The 18,941-nt window shown below is 39.6% G+C and overlaps 1 protein-coding gene across 2 annotated transcripts in view; it reads right to left on the bottom strand.

Annotated features, from left to right (window-relative positions):
- Nucleotides 1-5,267: 5,267 nt before the first annotated feature.
- The window catches only part of NET1 (neuroepithelial cell transforming 1), a 54,325-nt gene continuing 40,651 nt past the window's right edge, over nt 5,268-18,941 (bottom strand). Inside the window, exons 1-10 of one of the 2 annotated variants that reach the window (XM_061179695.1) lie at nt 17,364-17,653; nt 12,250-12,357; nt 11,671-11,838; nt 11,211-11,273; nt 10,783-10,879; nt 10,325-10,401; nt 9,242-9,499; nt 8,629-8,799; nt 7,467-7,653; nt 5,268-7,160 (exon numbers count right to left, since the gene is read on the bottom strand). In XM_061179695.1, the coding sequence (XP_061035678.1) occupies nt 6,754-7,160; nt 7,467-7,653; nt 8,629-8,799; nt 9,242-9,499; nt 10,325-10,401; nt 10,783-10,879; nt 11,211-11,273; nt 11,671-11,838; nt 12,250-12,357; nt 17,364-17,456 (1,629 nt within the window). In that variant the 5' untranslated portion in view covers nt 17,457-17,653 and the 3' untranslated portion in view covers nt 5,268-6,753. Of the gene's footprint in view, nt 7,161-7,466; nt 7,654-8,628; nt 8,800-9,241; nt 9,500-10,324; nt 10,402-10,782; nt 10,880-11,210; nt 11,274-11,670; nt 11,839-12,249; nt 12,358-17,363; nt 17,654-18,941 lie in introns of those variants that run through there. The other variant, XM_061179687.1, reaches the window with a different exon arrangement.

The raw sequence follows: 18,941 nt of genomic DNA on the forward strand, positions 1-18,941 counted from the left end.
TGTCAGGCATTGGTGACAGTAAAGTCATGGGAATGGATCAGGTTTCCCAGGAGCATCGAAGAGGTCTGGGGACCGAGCCCTGTGGCTCTCTGCCATTTCAGGTCTGGAAGAGAAGGGCCCAGAGGAGAGAAGATGTGAGGGAGGAAGGAGGACTAGGGGAATGTGCTGGCACAGCGGCTGGAGGACAAGGGCCTTCAGGAAGGAAGGTGGCGCCTGCTCCCAGGGACCGAATCTGGAGAATTAACCCAGAGGGCGAGGCCTACCGGGGACGGGAGGCATGGTGGGTTTAAGTCGGCTCTTCTTAGAGGAAGCTGAGGGGTAAGGCACATGCTGCTCGGGGCCACATGGGCCGCAGTGCGAGCTCCAGGTGCTCAGGGCCAGCGTGAAGGGCAGACGAGGCTTGCCCGGAGGGGACCCCGGACAGTGGGAGCCGTGGGGACGGACGCATATGGTCCTCGAGCTGTGCCCGCTGGTCTGCCGGGGGCATGGGGCTGATTTTGCAGAGTGCTCGGAGCACAGCAAGAACAAAGACTCTCAGGTCCCGTGTTTTGGATTTGGCAGAGTGGGGTGGGGGAGGCACTGGAGACACCCTCCACCAGGAGCGGCTTGTGCCCTGGAGGGAGCGGGCTGGGGGGAAGGCAGGCTGGGCAGGACGGCAGTGGCCCATGGAGGCTGGGCAGGGGCGGGCGGGCACCAGGCAGCAAGTTGGGCCTGTATTCGGAGGGACGAGGGAGCCACCTGATCACATAGGCTGTGGGTAACACAGCGGATGACACCAGGCGCTGGTCAAACCTGAGGGTGCGGGTCTCTAAACGCACAGAGAAGCTGGTGTTTGAGGGGAAAGAAAGGGAGATGGAATGTCCAGTTAAGCCTCTGCTTCCTAGTTTAGGGGGGGCAGCACCCTGGTTGGAGGGCTGGGACCAACAGGCCTTGAGGCCTCGGCACAAGCAGAGAGCTCAGAGGCCGGGGCCGTGAAGCCCAGGTCAACCCACCCCCCATTTTCTAAACCAGGGAAACGGGGTCACGTCTTTTCTTCCCCTTCACTCCCAACACTTCTGCCAGCCCTGCGCCACCCTCTTCCTTTTCAAACTGAAAGAGCACCTGCGGCCACCTGGGTGGGGGGACACTGACAGGCCACCCTCTGCCACCCCTTCCCCACACCCCAGCTTTAACATCCCCCCACCCCCAGACCTCCTGGGATGGGAAGTTGTGGACACAGTGAGTGGAGTAAACAGCACCAGCAGTCCGAGCCCAGTTCCCAGCTCCATCTTAGTCACCTGCCAGCTATGAGGCCCTGGGTGATGCTTTGACTCTGAGCCTGCACCTGCATAACAAGGAAGATGGCACTCAGTCTGAGAAGTATAAGGCATCAAGGCTGGAGAGAGCTCTGGTTTTTGGTTTCCGATCTGAGAACAGTGTCAGCTCCTGGGAACAGAATGAAACCGGTTTCTGCAGAGCTGTGTGAAGAGGTGAACTGACCAGGGTCGTACCTGCTGCCTATTCGAACCAGACACGAACCTCTGCTGTGGTCACTACTCATGACACACTGGTTTCCAAAGTCTGTGGGAGTCCTCCAAGGCGGGTCCTCCCGGCAGCAGAGGCGGCATCTTCAGGGGACACACACAGGCCGGCACAGGCCTTTAACCTCAGCTCTGCCACACACCCGCCAGGTGATCCTGGGCGAGTCATGTGATGTTTCCAGATCTCAGATGCCTCAGCCGGTGAAGAGGGGATCAGACTTAAACTCTCTGTGTGAGGTTCCAGGCCTGACTTTATTGATTTGTCTCTCCTGGCCCTGCCCAGAGAAGGAGGGAAACAAGACCCCCACCCCTACCCCCAGCAGCAGCTACAGAGAAATCTGAATTCCGTGGAAGGTTAGCTGAATTCTTCGAAGGTAGCTGATTTTGTCTCACCTTCTGGGTTACTCAGCAGCACAAACATTACCAGAGACTGTAATGCTGTCTCCTCTCTTAAGGGGCAGGGATGTAGCCCTTGCTGGAAATTCTCAGGGTCGGGCTGCATGGAGTGGCTTCACTGGGGACCTGGGAACATCTTTCTCACTGCCTCAGCTCAGGGTGGAAAACACGTTCGTGTGCCTGGGAAAGAGGGCAGGTGAAGGAAGCAGATAATGGTAGAGGGAGACATACAGGGAAAGGAAAGTAGAGGGAGGAAAAGGCTGTGTGGATTAAACCAGAATCCAGATTAGTCCGATCCTGTCGCCAAACTGTAACAGAGGACACAAGTGTTGAATTTAGGCAAAAGGTTTGTGTATCTGTGAGAGGGTAGAGAGCAAATCATCTATATTTGATAAACATTCTGCCTTTATTTTGAAAAGTGAAGACTGGGGGTTCAGAGTAGGTTAAGAGATTGAAAAGTTGGAAACATTAGGATCCTGGAATTTCATTATTCTTTTTCTTTTTAACTTCTGCTTCTTTAGTGAAAAATTTCACTTATCTTCAAAAAGATATGCAAAGAATATAATGAATTCTCATGATCGCTCATCCTGCTTCAGCAATTCTCAACTGCTGGCCAATCTGGTTTCATTTTTATCCCTAACCATGCTCCTGCCCTGTAATTTTGAAGGAAATCTCAGACCTCATACAATTTTATCGGCTCAGTGGCTAAGAATCCTCCTGCCCATGCAGGAGACACGGGTTGGAGCCCTGGTCTGGGAAGATCCCACACGCCGCGGAGCAACTAAGCCCATGCGCCACAACTACTGAGCCTGCGCTCTAGAGCCCACGAGCCACAACTACTGAGCCCACGCGCCTAGAGCCCGTGCTCCGCAGTAAGAGAAGCCCCCACTTGTCACAACTAGAGAAAGCCCGCGTGCAGCAATGAAGACCCAATGCAGCCAAATATAAATAAATTTATATAAAAAAAAAACCCATATCTAGGGGACTTTAAATATCCAGTCTATCCTGGATATTTCGGATTGTCTTATTTAAAAACAATTTGATTTAGGATCCAAGTAAGTCCATACATTGCAATGGTTTGACATGTCTCTTAAGTCATAGATACCTCCATCTTTCAATTTTATTTTGTTGAAGAAACTGTCATGTGTCTTAATTTCCTGCAGATGCAACTCAGGCTGATTTTCTTGGCAAGACTGCTTCGGTGGTGGGGGCACCACTGTCAGGAGGTACTCTGTGTCTGGTGGTCTTTAGTAATGGCTGAAATCTAGATCCATCAATCCACCAGGGCTTACAAAATGGTGATATTCTATCATGCCTTCTTCATTAATTAGCTGTGCTACTGCTATAAAGAAAATCTTCCCTTCCTCAGCTGTTCAGTTACCCTGAGATACGGTTTGTAGAGGAAAGGGCAGAATAAATGCTTGATTTTTTTTAATCAGTTCTCAAAGGAGTCAGTTGGTTTCATGAGATACTCCAAAGGCGATTTAAAAGGTTGTGCTTTTTCTTAAAGAATCATTTTGAAGCTATGGATTTAAACATTTATTCCCTATTGGATGCCCCCATTGTCTCAAAGCGTTCATGCTAAATAAGATTATGTACCACCAGACCTGAGGAAAACACCATATGTGGTAAGTTCCTCAGACTTGCAGTTGGTTCTGGAGTCACTCACATATGCAAGCAAAACCCCAAACTCCTCTGATCTAGGAAGTTCTAGACTCTAGGACTGAGGGAGATTTTCTTTGCTAGGATATTCCTCTCTCGGGTATTAGCTTCAATGGACAAAGGAATGTGATTCTTTCAAGGGTGTTCGCTAATGCTGATTAAGAAAAGCCCAAGTTTGCAGGTTGAGGTATCACCTACTTTGAATCCCAGGACTTCTAACCCTAACAGACAATACTACCCACAAGTTTCCCCTTTAGGGACAGGCAGGAGTTCTAATAAGGAAGAGAACTGGAGAGATGCCCACTTTGGTCTGTATCTCAGTCATCAAGACTGACAGATGGGAGCCTTAGCCAGGCATTTGAAGATGGCTGTAAAATGAATTCAGTAACATTAGTGTTAGCCATACATATACTGTAGAAAACCAAGTACTGTGCTGGGTCTGCACGTTTACTCAAGCACTAAACATAAAGTAGAGCTAAGCCAGCACAAGAGTGGCGAGTCGCCTCCTGGATCAGCTGAGGAAATGCCAGTCTTAATACATTCAAGGGTGATTTAGTGACACTGGTGTCCCACTGGCTGACAGCTAATCCAGATGCCCGAGCTTCCCCTCCCACCTGTGTGCACACATCCTAGGTTGAGCCCTCCGTTTAGAGAGACTACCCTTTGCTCAAAATATACAAACACACTCATGGAAAGAAGTTAAAAGAGAAACTGGACTTACTTCAACTCAGACTCTGAAGAGTTTAAAGGCAAACTGAGAAGCTAATAGATATATGTCAGTACTTACTATATAGCATTTACATAATGGCTACTGGCTAGATCAGTGATTACTAAGTGCTGACCCAAGGAATTCACTGTATCAGAATCACTAGGGGGGAGTGTTTACAAATATAAATTATCAGCCCTCTACTCCCACCCCCCCAGATACTGACTCAGTGAAACAGGTGTGGGAATTGGGGGAGGGGAGCTAGGGGGTGAGGCTCAGTTACCTTTATTTTTTTCAAAGTACCCCACGTGACTCTGATGCCCAAACAGGCTTGAGAACTACTAGGCTAAATCATCAGATGTTCTCAAATATAGATGCAATATATGAAGAGTGTTCATTCTACACAATTATTCAGTTTCTGGGTCTTATTTTTTCCCTTGAGTGAACCCAAGGAAGCTAGAGTTTTCAGTGAAACATCATTTCATTAACAATATTAGAACTACTATTGTTCCTACAACTTCAGAGGCTGATCAAGGTAATTCTGGAAGAGACTGTATCTTATAACATCTCTAGAAATGATTAGAAATCTTGCTGATTTTTCAGATCACAACCACTGGTATAATCTACACTACTGACTTTGAATGTCCAGAGTTAGAAACCTGATATACCTAAATTAAAATCAGAAATTAATCAAATTAATGAGGATGCTTTGCTAATAGCTTTACTACTGTATCCAGAAAGTGGCCAGATGTTCAGCTGTCTTCAACTGCTATTTCTGATTATAATGTGTTCTAAATGGTTTAATAAGATTCAAAAAACTTGACCTAATTGAATCTTTCTCTTACTTTTCAATGAATTTCAAAGATGTAAGTATTTATGACTTTTTAAAAAACTTTGTGAGGCTTGCCATCACCTTTGCTATACCAACGCATTCTGGCAAACGTCCCCGAAACATCCACCAGCCAAGAAACCTTTAAGGGTGATTATGTGTGTGACTTTTTTTTTTTAATTGTATAATTCATTTATACAGAGAAATCATTTGGATTTAACTATTTACAGTCTTTTTCAATTTTCATTTCCACTGGCCAAATATAGTTCACATAATAGTCAACATTTACTTGAGCTGATCACCATTACAAATCTGCCATGACACAGGGCTTTTAGCACCCCCCCCGCCTTAAAGACTATGATCTCATTTGAACAGAAACATTTCATAGTAAAAGATTCACCAGTCTCTTATGAATACATCTGCCAAAACTGATCTCATATGGTCAAATTTTCAACACATTTTCTTTTCAAACCCATTATTTGCAAGTACTGTAAACCAAGGCAAATACAGTTCACTTCCCTCGAGCCTTCTACAACTTACTACACACTCTCAAGTTTAGCTTTTACTATCTTTCATAAATGTCTGACACAACCAGACATTTTTTACTTTAAGACAAAACTACACTCTTTTTCCCTTTTTTTTTTTTTTAAATACTTATTACCAGCCAACTGCCTTCCCTCTTGCTTTTCAGACAATATTAACTTTCCATGAAATCCTTAAGGTGGTTTTCTTTCAGTAGTCCAGAATATACTGAGTCATTTCATGTATGTTGTAACCCTGAAATACTACACTTTAAAAATTGCAATTTTCTTAACTGGCTCAAAAACAGTATGGCTTGATTTCACTTGGTAAAGTTAATATGATTTAAAAATACACACACAAACACACACACACACACAGACACACACAGACACACACATTTTTACTCAAGGAAGAAAAACACTTTAAAGACATGCCAATTTGAAAAGGCATCAAAGTAAAAAAATAAAAGCAAATACTAAAAACTACTTTACAATGAAAAAATTAAATAATTGGCAGGTTAAATCAATGAAAAATGAGGAATGTGCAGTGAAAAACAAACTAATAAAAAGCATTCCAGTTGGTAAAATGGAAAACCTATTAAGTTTTGTTTTTCCAAGAAACTTATGTTTCAACATAAATTCTGAAATATTACAAACATATATTCCAAGTAGATCTTAGATGCTGACGTTAAAATTTCAAATTCTGCATGCAAAGTTTATCAAATAAACACTGGTAAAATCCTGGTATTTGCAAAATTTTAAGCTTTGGCCAATATTATAAATATCACAATTGGTATTAAAAAGTCATGATGAATGCAGAATGAAGAGAAAACCCATTTCATAAGTATTTCATTTGATTAAAAATACCAGACTTACATGTTCTAGATGATCTGAGGAAAAAAAAAAGACTGCAGTTTAACAGTAATCTGTATATATATCTTTAGCTGCCATTAAAAAAAATAAAAAAATAAAAAACAACCACCAAAACCCAACCAAAAACAGAAAATGTGAAGACTGGTATTAAGTAACCCTGCAACGCTCCCATACTCACATTACAAGAAAGAACAACTGTACACAGTTATAAATAAAGTCTCTCCCCTGGTTACCACAGAGTTTCCTTTACACCAGTGTCTCTTTCCGCTTGCCACCGACCTGGGCTTTGTCCCTGGCTTTTCGGAGGCCAGCCTGGGCTCGGGGCGCTTTCATGCCCTTAGCATCGTCTGCTGTGTGCACTGGGGTGCCACTTTCGGAAGCGTCTCCATCAACTTCCACCTGAGTCACGCTGGATGCCGTGGATGCCCGTCTCTGGGCCCTGGCATTGCTGGCAGGGGGGCAGTTCTCTCCGTACTCCTCGTGGGGCTCCGGCAAGCCCTGCAGCTCGGAGGGGCTGGTGGCCTGCCGGGAAGGGGCCATGGCAGCTCGGATACAATTGAACCACTGCTGCTTGTGGAACACATCATTGGCTTGTAGAGTGTGGGACTGGCCTGGAGAGGGGTCTTGGAAGCGAACTCGAAAGATATTTTTAGCTAGAAAAAAAAAAATTAAAAAATGGAAATCAGACTTAAGTTTATTCTAGATAAAGTGAATATGGGTGCTGGTATTTATACAGCATGCACATCTGTTAGGCAGATACATTACATAGTGCCTAGATGTTACTTATTAGGTACATGTGCTGGTGTCAGAGCAGCACAGCACCTGCCAACTCAAGGAGTGTAATAGGTATAGGATGATGGAACCCATTTCATTTTTAGTTTTTTGTGTGCGGACAGAATTCTTAAAGATTACAGCTGAGTTTATGATTATTGAAGCTATTTTAAAGCATGTATTTTTACCTTTATCTGAATTGCTGAAAGCCCCTCGAAAGGACCCTCCCATCCTCACGTCTCCATCCTGCAGGTCTTCCAAGACCAGCTCCTGGATTGGGATTGGCTGCCGGTAAACCTGGTAGGAGTGACGCTCGTTTCGTGTAACAGGCCGAGTCAAAACCAAGATGTCTTGAAACAGGAAAATGTAGAGTTTCTGGAGAAATTAGAGAAAAAAAAATGCTTCCTAAATATAGAACTTTGTGACTTTAAGTGACTGAAATCCATTGTAAAAACAACTTGATTTATCTTACTAATTTCATCAAATTGATTTACTAAGATCCCCCTTACAAATGACTTCACAAAGATGGTGATTTTAAAGCTATGTATGTTCTCCTAGGAGAGCTTTTGTCATCACAGACTACATGCAACTTTTTTTATCCGTGTGTAACATTAGATTCAGCAGCAGCTGAGCAAACGCTACACACCACAAAGACCTGACTGTCGGTGGTAACGTGACTGGAACACCAGGACCATACACCGCAGTCTTCTAACGGTGAGAATTTAAAAATGTTAATTGTTCTGTTTTGTCCCACATAAATTTAAGTTTTTATAGAACAATGAGGCCTCATGATAGAAATCAGAGATGAAAGATTAACTCTTTCCAAAAAGAACCTCAACTTACAAATTAGGCTTCTGAAAAGCACGTAATGAAATAAAAATACCATCCCATGCTTATACTTAGTTCTAGCAGGTACCTTTGTAATTAAGATTTAAAAAATAAGTTTGCTTTCATTCAATCTGCTGCAAAAATTTGTTTAGTAGTGCTAAAAACTACTTCTATTACTATAAACTCTTCAAAAATTTTTTTTGAAGGATATGCTTTTTTATTAAACATCATAAAACTAATAATTTATTTAGAAAGGAACCCCTAGCCAAACAAGTTGATTTATGCTTCAAAACTAAAAAATAAATGATTATTGATTCTCCACCAAGACATTTAACTTATTCGGTAATGACAGAAACCAAATGTTTGCTTTACCAAAGCTGATAACATAAAATCCAGTTACCTTCTTTCAGTATGTGATGAGTTTATTTTACAAACCTGCTTCATAATCAATGTGGAAAAAAATTAAACAGTGGGAAAAGGGCAGTAACTGCTCACTTCATGTTAGTGTCCAAATGCACTTACATGTCCATTTTTATTTTTCAGTTCCCCATGGCAAAGCAATACTTTGCTTGCTTCAATTCTAGGGTCCTTCTGCTTTTCATCCAGATACTCCAGCTTGTCAATGTAATACTGGCATTCTGATTCACCTTTCTTCAAGTTGATATCAGAGAGAACTCCTTGTATTATCAATATCTAAAAATAAAAAAAAAAAAAATCAATGTAGCATTTTCAGCATATTAGTTTATCCTGTTTCCCTACAGGACTAAAATGTCACATTAAAATGATAAAATGTTAAAGCTTGAAGGGACTCTAGAAATCGGGTAATTCAGCCGTCCCTTCATTTTACAGCCTCAGCCAAATGGGTGATTTGCCCAAAGTCACATAGCTAGCTGATGGAAGAGATCAGATTAGAATCCAGTCTTCTAACTAAAATATAAATATAAAATGTGTTATGTGTTACACATCTCTTTATTAGTGCACAGTGCAGTAACATACGAGAACTTAAAACGACTACAGAAAACTTCACTGTGCTGATTCAACATGCAGACAGTGTGAGAGTATCATTGTATATCTTTCTCAGGCAAGCTAATATGTAAACTTGAAAAACATAAGAATCACTTATTGGACTACTTACAGCTTCCTCCAGAAGCTGAACATCAGAGTGGTCTTTTGGAGTATGTCTAAGAATTTCTTTCAACAGTAAAGGGTATTTAACGAGGCGGCTTCGAGGAATATCTAGGAAGCTCCAAAGATCTAGTTTTCGACTGAAGGGAGACTCAAGACATCGCTGGAGAAAGTCTTGGACTCTTGGATCCTGTTTCTTTTGATCAAGAAGAGCTTTGGCTGCCAGCTGGTTACTGCAGTAGCCTTTGTAGGCATTCAAGCCTGGCAACTGAAGAGTAATAAGAGAAAACAAAGTATAATGAGTTCCTGTTACAATTTAGTCCATTAGTAAGACTGTGGACACAAAACACAAAACTTACAGCTATTCTTTTTTTTTTTTTTATCAAAAGCTTATTATATGATCCTTTGAGGTTTATCACAGTTCAGAATCAGTTTAACATTTGAAAAACTAATATAATTTACCATAGAATACTTAGAGCTATTCTTGAAAGTTTTAACAAGCTGTGAAAATTTTCCTGCAGGTGATAATGGGGGTTGGATAGTATTTCCGGCCGATCTGAGAATGCCCTTTTTCAATTTCCCTAAAATGGCTAAATCCAAACAAAGACTCATGCCTCCTACTTCCCCCAGCCTCAATTACATGCCGGTTTCCTGTATTCCCAGGACACCTGAGCCCTCCTCTCTCACATTCTTCACCAGCCTTGAGACTGGTTATTTACTGACTGTTCTCTCACTTGACTATAAATGCAGAGACTATCTTTTATCACTGAATCTCTAGTCACCCCTCCTAGAACAGTGGCTGGCATCTGGCAGGCACTCAACTGAAATAAAACAGATAATTGATGGTATATAATGTGGGAATTCTGTCTAAGGAGGAACATATTCTTAAAACAAATGAAACTGCATCATTCATGAAATATTTTTTAAACAGAGACTGTAACTTCTACAGCTATGTAAATTTGTTCAGTTTTAATGCCTTATTTATCTGATTTTAGAATCCAGTAACTGGATCAAATCAATGTGATACTGATCACAAATGAGAAGTCTGGCACATCTGTATAAACCTATCTGAAGGCAACAACTTGCTACATACCCAGTTCACAAGAATGTGACCAATCTGCTCTACTGTTCCACCAGGCTTGGTTGCTTCTCCTATTCTTGCCAACAAATCTGAAGTGTAAAGAAGCAGAAATGCCAATAATAGGTTTATTTAAAAAATAATTCAGGGAGGAGCAAGACTAAGGAGCAGGGGATTAAGAGGTACAAACTACTGTGTATAATATATATAATATATATAATATAAATAAGCTACAAGGATATATTGTACAGCACAGGGAATATAACCAATATTTTATAGTAACTTTAAATGGAGTATAATCTATAAAAAATCTTAATCACTATGCTGTACACCCGAAACTAATATAATATTGTAAATCAACCATACTTCAATAAAAATTTTAAAAATATTCAGCACTAAGTTAGAAGTTTAGATTTAAAATTACTTGTTACTGCTGTTCAGAATCCTATGAAAATTAGGTAGCATTATCTTACCTTCATGCAGGGGTATATAAGCATCCAAATCACCAAATATCTGTGTGAGTTCCTCTTCTGACATAATAGACAACTTTAACATGGGGTCATGGTAGGCCTGTCAGAGGGGAGAAATGTGTCACACAAAGAGATCAAGCAAATAAAACATGATGAGAGATCTGTACTTGAATGCAAGCATGACTAACTATGTAAAACTAGTGTGGATTCTATTTTATACATAAAAGAAATTAAAGTATATGTTAAGCCCAAAACAGACTTACTGATATTCATATTTGAAGAGATGCATCTAATAAACCTCATCTAAAAGAAGTATTCACCAGTAGATATTCTCTACTTTTCAACTTCTACAGGTAAGAAAATCATCCTTTAGAATTTGTGAAATGTAATTTTTAAAAACTATGGCACATGATAGAAAGTTATTTACTGACCTTTCTTGCAAGCTTGAGATCCTCAATTAAATCCTGTTCACCTCGGGACATTTCATATATTGCCTAAAAAAAAAATCCAGCAAACATCATAGATCACTCCTCCCTTTGAGAAACAAAAATTATATACAACTGATATTTACCATTATTTAACTGATGTTTTGAACGGCGCTTTTTAAAGTGACTCAGTCTGAAAACTGTAATTCAGAATGGAATCTCAAATTAGAGGATGCCGTAGGTTTCATAATTCTACCCCATCCGAGTTGTTAAACTGGATGACCACCCCCCATCACAGGTGCTGCTCAGCATGTGTTATGAACGGCACTCAAGTACAAAAATGCAAGTTTATCTTGCCATAGGCATTAGTTTGCTATTCTTCTGGCAAAACATATGTTTAAGAATCAGGGTCTATTTTTTTTAGTTTAAGCCAGTACACATGGTCTTGCTACTGAATGTGGCACACCTCCTGACGTTTGATCTCTCTAGAGGTTAAAGACTGCTTCATGCTGACGTCTAACATCTCTGACCACAGGGCACTGCTTCTCCTTTTGGCAGGCGCCGGGACTGTCGATCTGCTGGATAACTTCTGGGCAGAAGCGGGGGATCTGTTGTCACCACGAAGGGTAAATGACTGAAAAGAAAAGAAAGAGGTGAACGAGAAGAAGGTTTGGAGGATACAGGAATTATTATTTTTTTTCTTAAAAAAAATAGAAAGACAAATTAAAAGCAAAGTTCTGAGAATTTCTCTATGCATAAAACAATCATTTGTCCAAGTTTCTATCTAGCAGTATTCTAAAATATTTATCAGTCAAAATTCTCTCTGTGAATAAAAAGTATCCAAGATCTTGCTTTGATATAAGATACAAACTAATATAATGAGGTTATATAAATATTGTTCTGGCAACAATATGCCTTACCAGCATATTCCAAAAAAGGAAAGTTATGTCTAAGTATAATAGTACAAACATGTTTGTATGACTCAAAGAAAATGCAAATTTTAGGCTTTTATAAAAAGTCCCCTCACTACATTACTTGTCCCTACCTGTATGGTTTGACCAAATCGTCTGACGGCTCCATTTCTTACAGGAGAGATTAAATTTGCCAAGGATGTGACCCGAGCTAGAGGTCGAACTCTTTTATTGCTTGGCTCCTGTGAAAACAAAAACAAGTTATACTAAATGTGTGTTTAGGTGTAATGATTTCAAACAAGTTTGGACAAAGTTAAGCCCTCTCAAAAACCAGATATTTGTACAGTATAAAATGCAGAAACATGGAACTCTGAAAATGAATGTTGTTTTTCATTGTTGAAATACAAAGAACACTAATGAATAACAGTAATTTATTAAATAATAAATGGTATAAGAAAGGCCAGTCAAATATCTGAACATCACTCTGAGAACATAACATACTATCATTAAACAGAAAAAAAAACAAAATTAAAACAGTTAGATTCTAAAATCCTTTAGAAGCTTTTAGCTTAATATAGAGAGTAACTTTTAAAAAACACCTCCTTATTAGAAAAATTTCAAACATACACGAAAGGGGAGAATAGCATAATGGACCTCATGTACTTATCACTCAGCTTCAACAGTTTTTAGTGTAACAATTTGTTTCATCTCTGCCTCTACTGAAATATTTTAAAGCAAATGCCAGACATTCTATCATTTCACTCCTGAATACTTCAGTTAGAGAATAGCTTTTAAATGAACGCATCTGACATTGGAATGGGTCAGCTCTAAAGGCAGTGAGGTAGGTCCCCGTTGTGGAGGTATTCTAGCACAGTTAGGACAGTGGTTAAGAGGACACTCAGCCTCTGGAATCAGACTGACTGGGTCGAAATCCTGGTTTGGACACTTGATAGGAAACATCCTGGGTCCCAGTTTTCTCATCTGTAAAATGGGGTTAATATTAGAACTTCTCTTATAAAGGTGTTATGAAGATTAAGGTATGTTTAAAGGGCTCAGAACAGTTCTTGGAGCATACTAAGTTTTAGCTATTACTAACATTCTTTCTTAGGAATATTTCCACTTACTATGTAAACTTTGGTATTTATAAATAATTAGATCCTCTTTCATACATTTAATTAACTTCAAGGAAAAATATATACAAATTCAGAAGACATTATTTTACATGTATTGTTTTTAAAATAATAATAGTATAGCAAACACATCATTTATCATTCAAAGATCTCAAAATTTTACAAATTGCATTACTCTAATTTTACTGCTAGGAAAATGGAGGCATACCATTAGGTGACTCACACAGCTATTGAGATAAAGAAGGCCAGATCATAAAACAGGCCTATCCTTTATGTTGTCTATGGAGCATAATTATTTGTATTTGGTGCCTTTGACAATTGTGGCATACCTGACAAAATAATTTTAATGAGACTTCAGAAGGATATACGATAAAAAATTATATAAAAATTACCACTTAAAAATGACAGATGAAAAAAATTTTTTCCTAAGAATTCTTTGATATGACCAATCAAAGAACTGACTGGTCATAAAAAAGAGACGAGGAAAGTGAGTAAAAATAATTCCCTAAGAATAATTTAAAAGTAAAGTGGCAGAAAGGGTTAAAATCCTCCGGAAAGAAACTTCATGATTTGAATATTCAAAGAAGCAGTTAGACTTACTAAAGCTCCTAAAGGTATATACACATATGAGGAGGGAATGGGACCCACTAAGGTAAGGAGACTTTGTGGACAACCAACAGAGTTCAGGCCCCTGAGTCCTTAAGAGGTGGTGCTGTAGACCAACCTTCCCCCGCCAAAATAATTAACTCCAAAGTAAAAATGTGACTATAAAGCCACTAATGTGCCAATGTTAAATGAACCAAAAAAGAAGCCTCCGGGATATGTAGTAAAATGACACACTGTGTGGCCAAGGCCATGTGTGGATGCCTTTACCAGACCCATCTGTGCGAGACTGAAGCGACACATGCACGGGCAGAAGGCGGCAGAAGGCATTCCTTTCTCTTGAGTAAAGACAGGACAAAGACGCTTCTGTTTGAATGGGGATATAATTACCTCACAAAGTAAGATATGCCAATGCCAACTAGAAACAAAGCAGTTGTCAGAAAGTTCTGTTCCACAGTTTGGAAAGAGAGGTTAATTCCTCTTCCTTGTTTAGAGCATAACCAATTTGACTTCCTAGTAAATCATAAAATATTTAATTTCAATTTAAAAGAAAGGTGCTCTTCCCAGTGAATTTGAAAGGAAATGTTAGTTTAGCTGGAAGGAAAAGAATTTTTGATATCTAATTTAATACATAAAATCAAAAAATTCTTATCTTTGGATCAGTACAACTATTAATTTCCTGGTAACTTAAAATTGTGATATTTAAAATTAAAACTACAGAATTTAGATTTAGATAATTAAATGTAAATATATCTAAAGCATCTTTCTGAAACTAAAACTCTGAAATGTGGATTTTGTCTCTTTAGGGTGGCAGGATATAATGCTAAGCAGTATTTTGTTATTAAATATGTTCCACAGTCCTTTAGAAACCCACCTATAATCTCACTTCTTCACAAAGGAGATGTTAGTCTCAGGACTGTATCTAATCTAAAACGTCTGGTAAGAGCGCCTGGCTAGCTCAGTCAGTACAGCATGATACTCTTAAATCTCTCTGTACCAAAGTAGTGCTGAATCAGGAAGTACATGGGGGAGGGGGTGGGGTGGGAGGACATCTTGTACTTTTCACACTGGCTTTTAAGATCCAAAAGTAACTTTCCTGCCTTACTAAAAGTTCATATGTGATGAATGTTTGGCAGACACAACACAAACTTTTAGCATATATATTTATTTCAAAAGTATGAAGAATTTAAATGAATAAAATAACTCAAAAAGTGTGACAAATGTAAAGGCATGATACTGAATATGGCTCACGAATTTCAGGAAAAATACATTATTTGAAAAAAATCATACAGACAACTTTTGTGGAAAAGTGTTATGAACTACGCATTCATAGGTCACCTATAGGGTAGGGACAAAAAATTGTCTCTTTATAGGTTAGAATTTCGTCCATGTGAGCTACAACCAAAAGCAGTTTTTCTTTAGAGGTCTAGATGAGCCACTTTATCTTGGTTTGGTGTTTTGAGAGCTGGGATTCCGCCCACCTCTGCCCCTTTGCAGACATAATGCAGGTACAGGGTTTGGAGGTAAAGAAGGAAGAGAGGAGTAGGACTCTACCTATCTTACCATCAGCCAGAATAAGGCCTTCATAATGGTTTCGCTGCTGTGGTTGTTTATTTTTGTTTTGGAGCATTGTTAACAGCATTATGGTAAATACAAGAAGCTTAAAGAACGAGTACAGATACTGAAACTACACACCCTCCTCAAAAGACAATCTGAAAACCTACGGGAATAGTTAAAGAACACCAACAAGTTTTACATGCTCAAGGAACTTCCTACTGTAGGCAACCTTTCACCAGGGCTAGAGTTCACTTTACGAACTCTAATATTCATTTATGTTGTTTACTTAGGTTAGCTTTTAACCACACTATCTAGTTTAGCCAGGCAATCACATGCATTGTTATAGGAAATCTGACTTGAGACCGAGTTTTTAATCAATCTATTTATTTTACTAATCCAGTTATAGTCAGATTTTATGCCTTAAAATATTTTCTGGATATCTATAAACAGAAAATTGTTAAAATCAATTTCAAGTCTTTTACTGGAATGTACCTTGCACATAAAACAACATGGAAAAATTCTGTTGTGAACCCAGTTTTTTTGTAAAACGGTTTTCTCCTCCTAATGATGTCACATAAGAGAATATATTCCAGAAGGGTCTCTTCTAGAGTCAACCAAATCAAGACACACAAAAAAACAAGTATGTGTCTGGGTTTACTCATTTGGGTTACTGGATAAATAATTTTCTCCTCTACCTGGCAAGAACTTTGAAGAAGAATGAAAAGAAAAAGTTATTTATAAAAAGATAAAGGTAAGTTATCTCACAGGATGTCTTCCCTTTCCTCTTAGAAATAGAAATAGTCAAATTTAGTTATTTATTTAAGGCTGTGTTGCTAAAAACCTGACAACATTCCTGGTGTTTTGAATCTTTGGAATAAAAGGTATGCCAGAAACATGGCCGGTGTCTGATACCAAACAAAAAGACTAGCTCAAAACACTAGTTCAGTTTTAGTATTTACACTGATGACCACTTTTGAGAAAACAGAAACATATTAACAAAAGCCAAAACCAAACAAACAGAAAAACAAAAAACAAAGCCAAATCACACCAAATGAAAGCATACCTTTGAAAGACGGCAGCTATTCTAACTACCAAAAGGTGTGCGTATGTATAATACACAGCTATACTGAGATATACAATACATTGCACATATTTAAAATGTATAGATAATTTTGATGTATGTATACAGCCACAAAACCATCACCCCAATGAAGATAAGAAGTATAATAATATAGTATAACCATGGAATGTATATATATTGTGGTGTGCTATATAAATAGAATGCCCACACAGTATTAAGTCAACTATCAAAATTAAATAAAATGGCGTAAAAATCACTTATTTTGATAAATATTCATAAGGACTTTTAAAAAGTACAATGACTTAGGTAATTAAAGCAAGGAGGGCAGAAGCTCCTAAATAATGGTTCGTTGGCTTAAATATTTTAACACATTTTGCTTTCTTAAGAACAAAAGTCACACACAATGAACTTATTAGACGTGGAAAGAAAATTAAAAATGAACACTAGGTCAGATGGCATTTTGTTCACTAGCACTAACTTGCAAGGAAGGGATTCTTATTTTCCTCTTACTCCACAAAGCAGTTCCTAAGACTTACTAGGTAATATAAATAAAAGCAGGTCAAAAACCCCCCAAAACCAAAAAACCCCAACCAAACAAAAAACTGTATTAAGCATCGGAAATGTGACCAATTTAACCAAACTGAACAGCATATACATTTTAAATGTTTTTCTTTTGTATAGAAGTTTGTGTACACTCAAGCTACGCTATGCATAAATAGTTCCTAAACACATTTCAAACCGGCATGTAAATCAAAGTCATACATTTTAATACTCAGTGAAATCAAAGTTAAGTTTAACAATATACTGTTAATAAACTGTTAAACATCGTAAAAGTTCCGTGGAGTTAGAAACCTTCCTTTGGCTTTTCAAGTCTCACCTCCTGCTCTCTGAAGGACTGGTTGTTCACATCGAGGACTCGTATAGTCCTTTTAATAGGTAGGAGACCTCCGACCTCATCGTGTGCCACCATGCTTTCCGAGTACCCTCACGCCCCCAGCCCGAGTCCTCCCAGAGTCGGCCGCCTGCAGGGAAGTTCCCGGCTCGGCTCGGCCCGGCCCGGCCCGGCTCGGCCCGGCTCGGCTTGGCTGGGCGCTCAGCTGCCCCACGCAGCCATCACCCAGCGTCTCCGATGTAGCGTCGGCTTCTGCGAGCGCTCGAGAGGCCAGCAGCACTCCAGGCTCTGTGGGCAGGGCCGGCTGGGCCGGGTCTAGTGGGCGGGCACCCGAGGGACACGTGACCGCCCTTAACTGACAGCGGGGCACACCTAGGCCTCTCCGCTTTCTCTGCCAGAGAAAGCTCTTTATCAAGAGGTTTGGAATTTCTATAGTGAGACCAGAGGGGAAAAGGAAACTGGGTTACTGTAAGGCTTTTCCTGATTTAAAAAGCATTCCCAAAGACAAATGAATTGCGTATCTAGGTTACCTTTCTTAGTACTTAGCTGCACACAGGGATACTTTTTCTATAAAACCCTATTTCCTAGAAAATAATTTAGAACGGACAACTTGACAACTTTAAGAAAATCGTAATTCAGAGTTAAATAATGTATATACTAAAGAAAAGCCTAATTATCCAAGGGCCTTGCTTTTATATTACGTAAGTGCAATTTCTAGTCCAAAGCCTTGCCTCTATGAAGCAACCCTACTTCTGTTGGTTTGGTAGGCCCTGCAACAAAGCAGATTTTCTTCTTTAACAGTAAGTACTGTATTCTATTTTGAAAAGTAGGATTTCCTCTTAACCATATGCTACTATGAATGATATGACTGATAATTTGCAGAAACATTTCTATTCTTAGGATTTATTAGGGTCAGAGAAATCTGAGAAATCTATGTAGAAGGCACTATTCTAGATGCTATGGGTGACAGAAAAAAATAGGTTTCATATATGCTCCTAAAGCGCTAACAGACCATTGTGTAAAGCTAGGCCACACGAAGAGATAAGTAATGCAAGACAGCTTTTGACAAGTCCAAAATAAGCTGTACAGCTAGCAAGGAGTTCAGAAACCACTTCTGGCAGATGAGATGAGGGTGGCAAAGACACTAGGAAAGAGGCTGTAACATGTTTCAGTGCCTTGAAGGCCATGTTATGTTTTTCAAAGGTCTGAGCAAGGGAAAAGTGCAAGGCTTTCCCAAAGGAGCACGAAAAGCAAACTCACAGCCTGAGGTCACAGGCTGTGGGTAAAGACAGACGAGCAGAGGGTTTTACTGAGCACGTGAGAGAGATAATGAGATGTATGTTGTAAGGTGGTGTTTAAGATGGCTTGAAAGATGGCTGGAACCATAATGCAAAAATCACAGTCAGGGATCAAGAACTTTGCCTAAGGTAGGGCCTTTTCCTTGGGAAAGGAAAAGGATATGTGCAAGAGACAACATATGCAAGAAGTCAAAGATGCCAACGACTGTAAAGTTAGGAAGGGTAACTGTTAATGCAAATAAAGAAATACGGAGGAATAAGCTTT

The sequence above is a fragment of the Eubalaena glacialis genome, chromosome 2, assembly GCF_028564815.1.
Source record: "Eubalaena glacialis isolate mEubGla1 chromosome 2, mEubGla1.1.hap2.+ XY, whole genome shotgun sequence".
In the NCBI taxonomy this organism is placed as follows: domain Eukaryota; kingdom Metazoa; phylum Chordata; class Mammalia; order Artiodactyla; family Balaenidae; genus Eubalaena; species Eubalaena glacialis.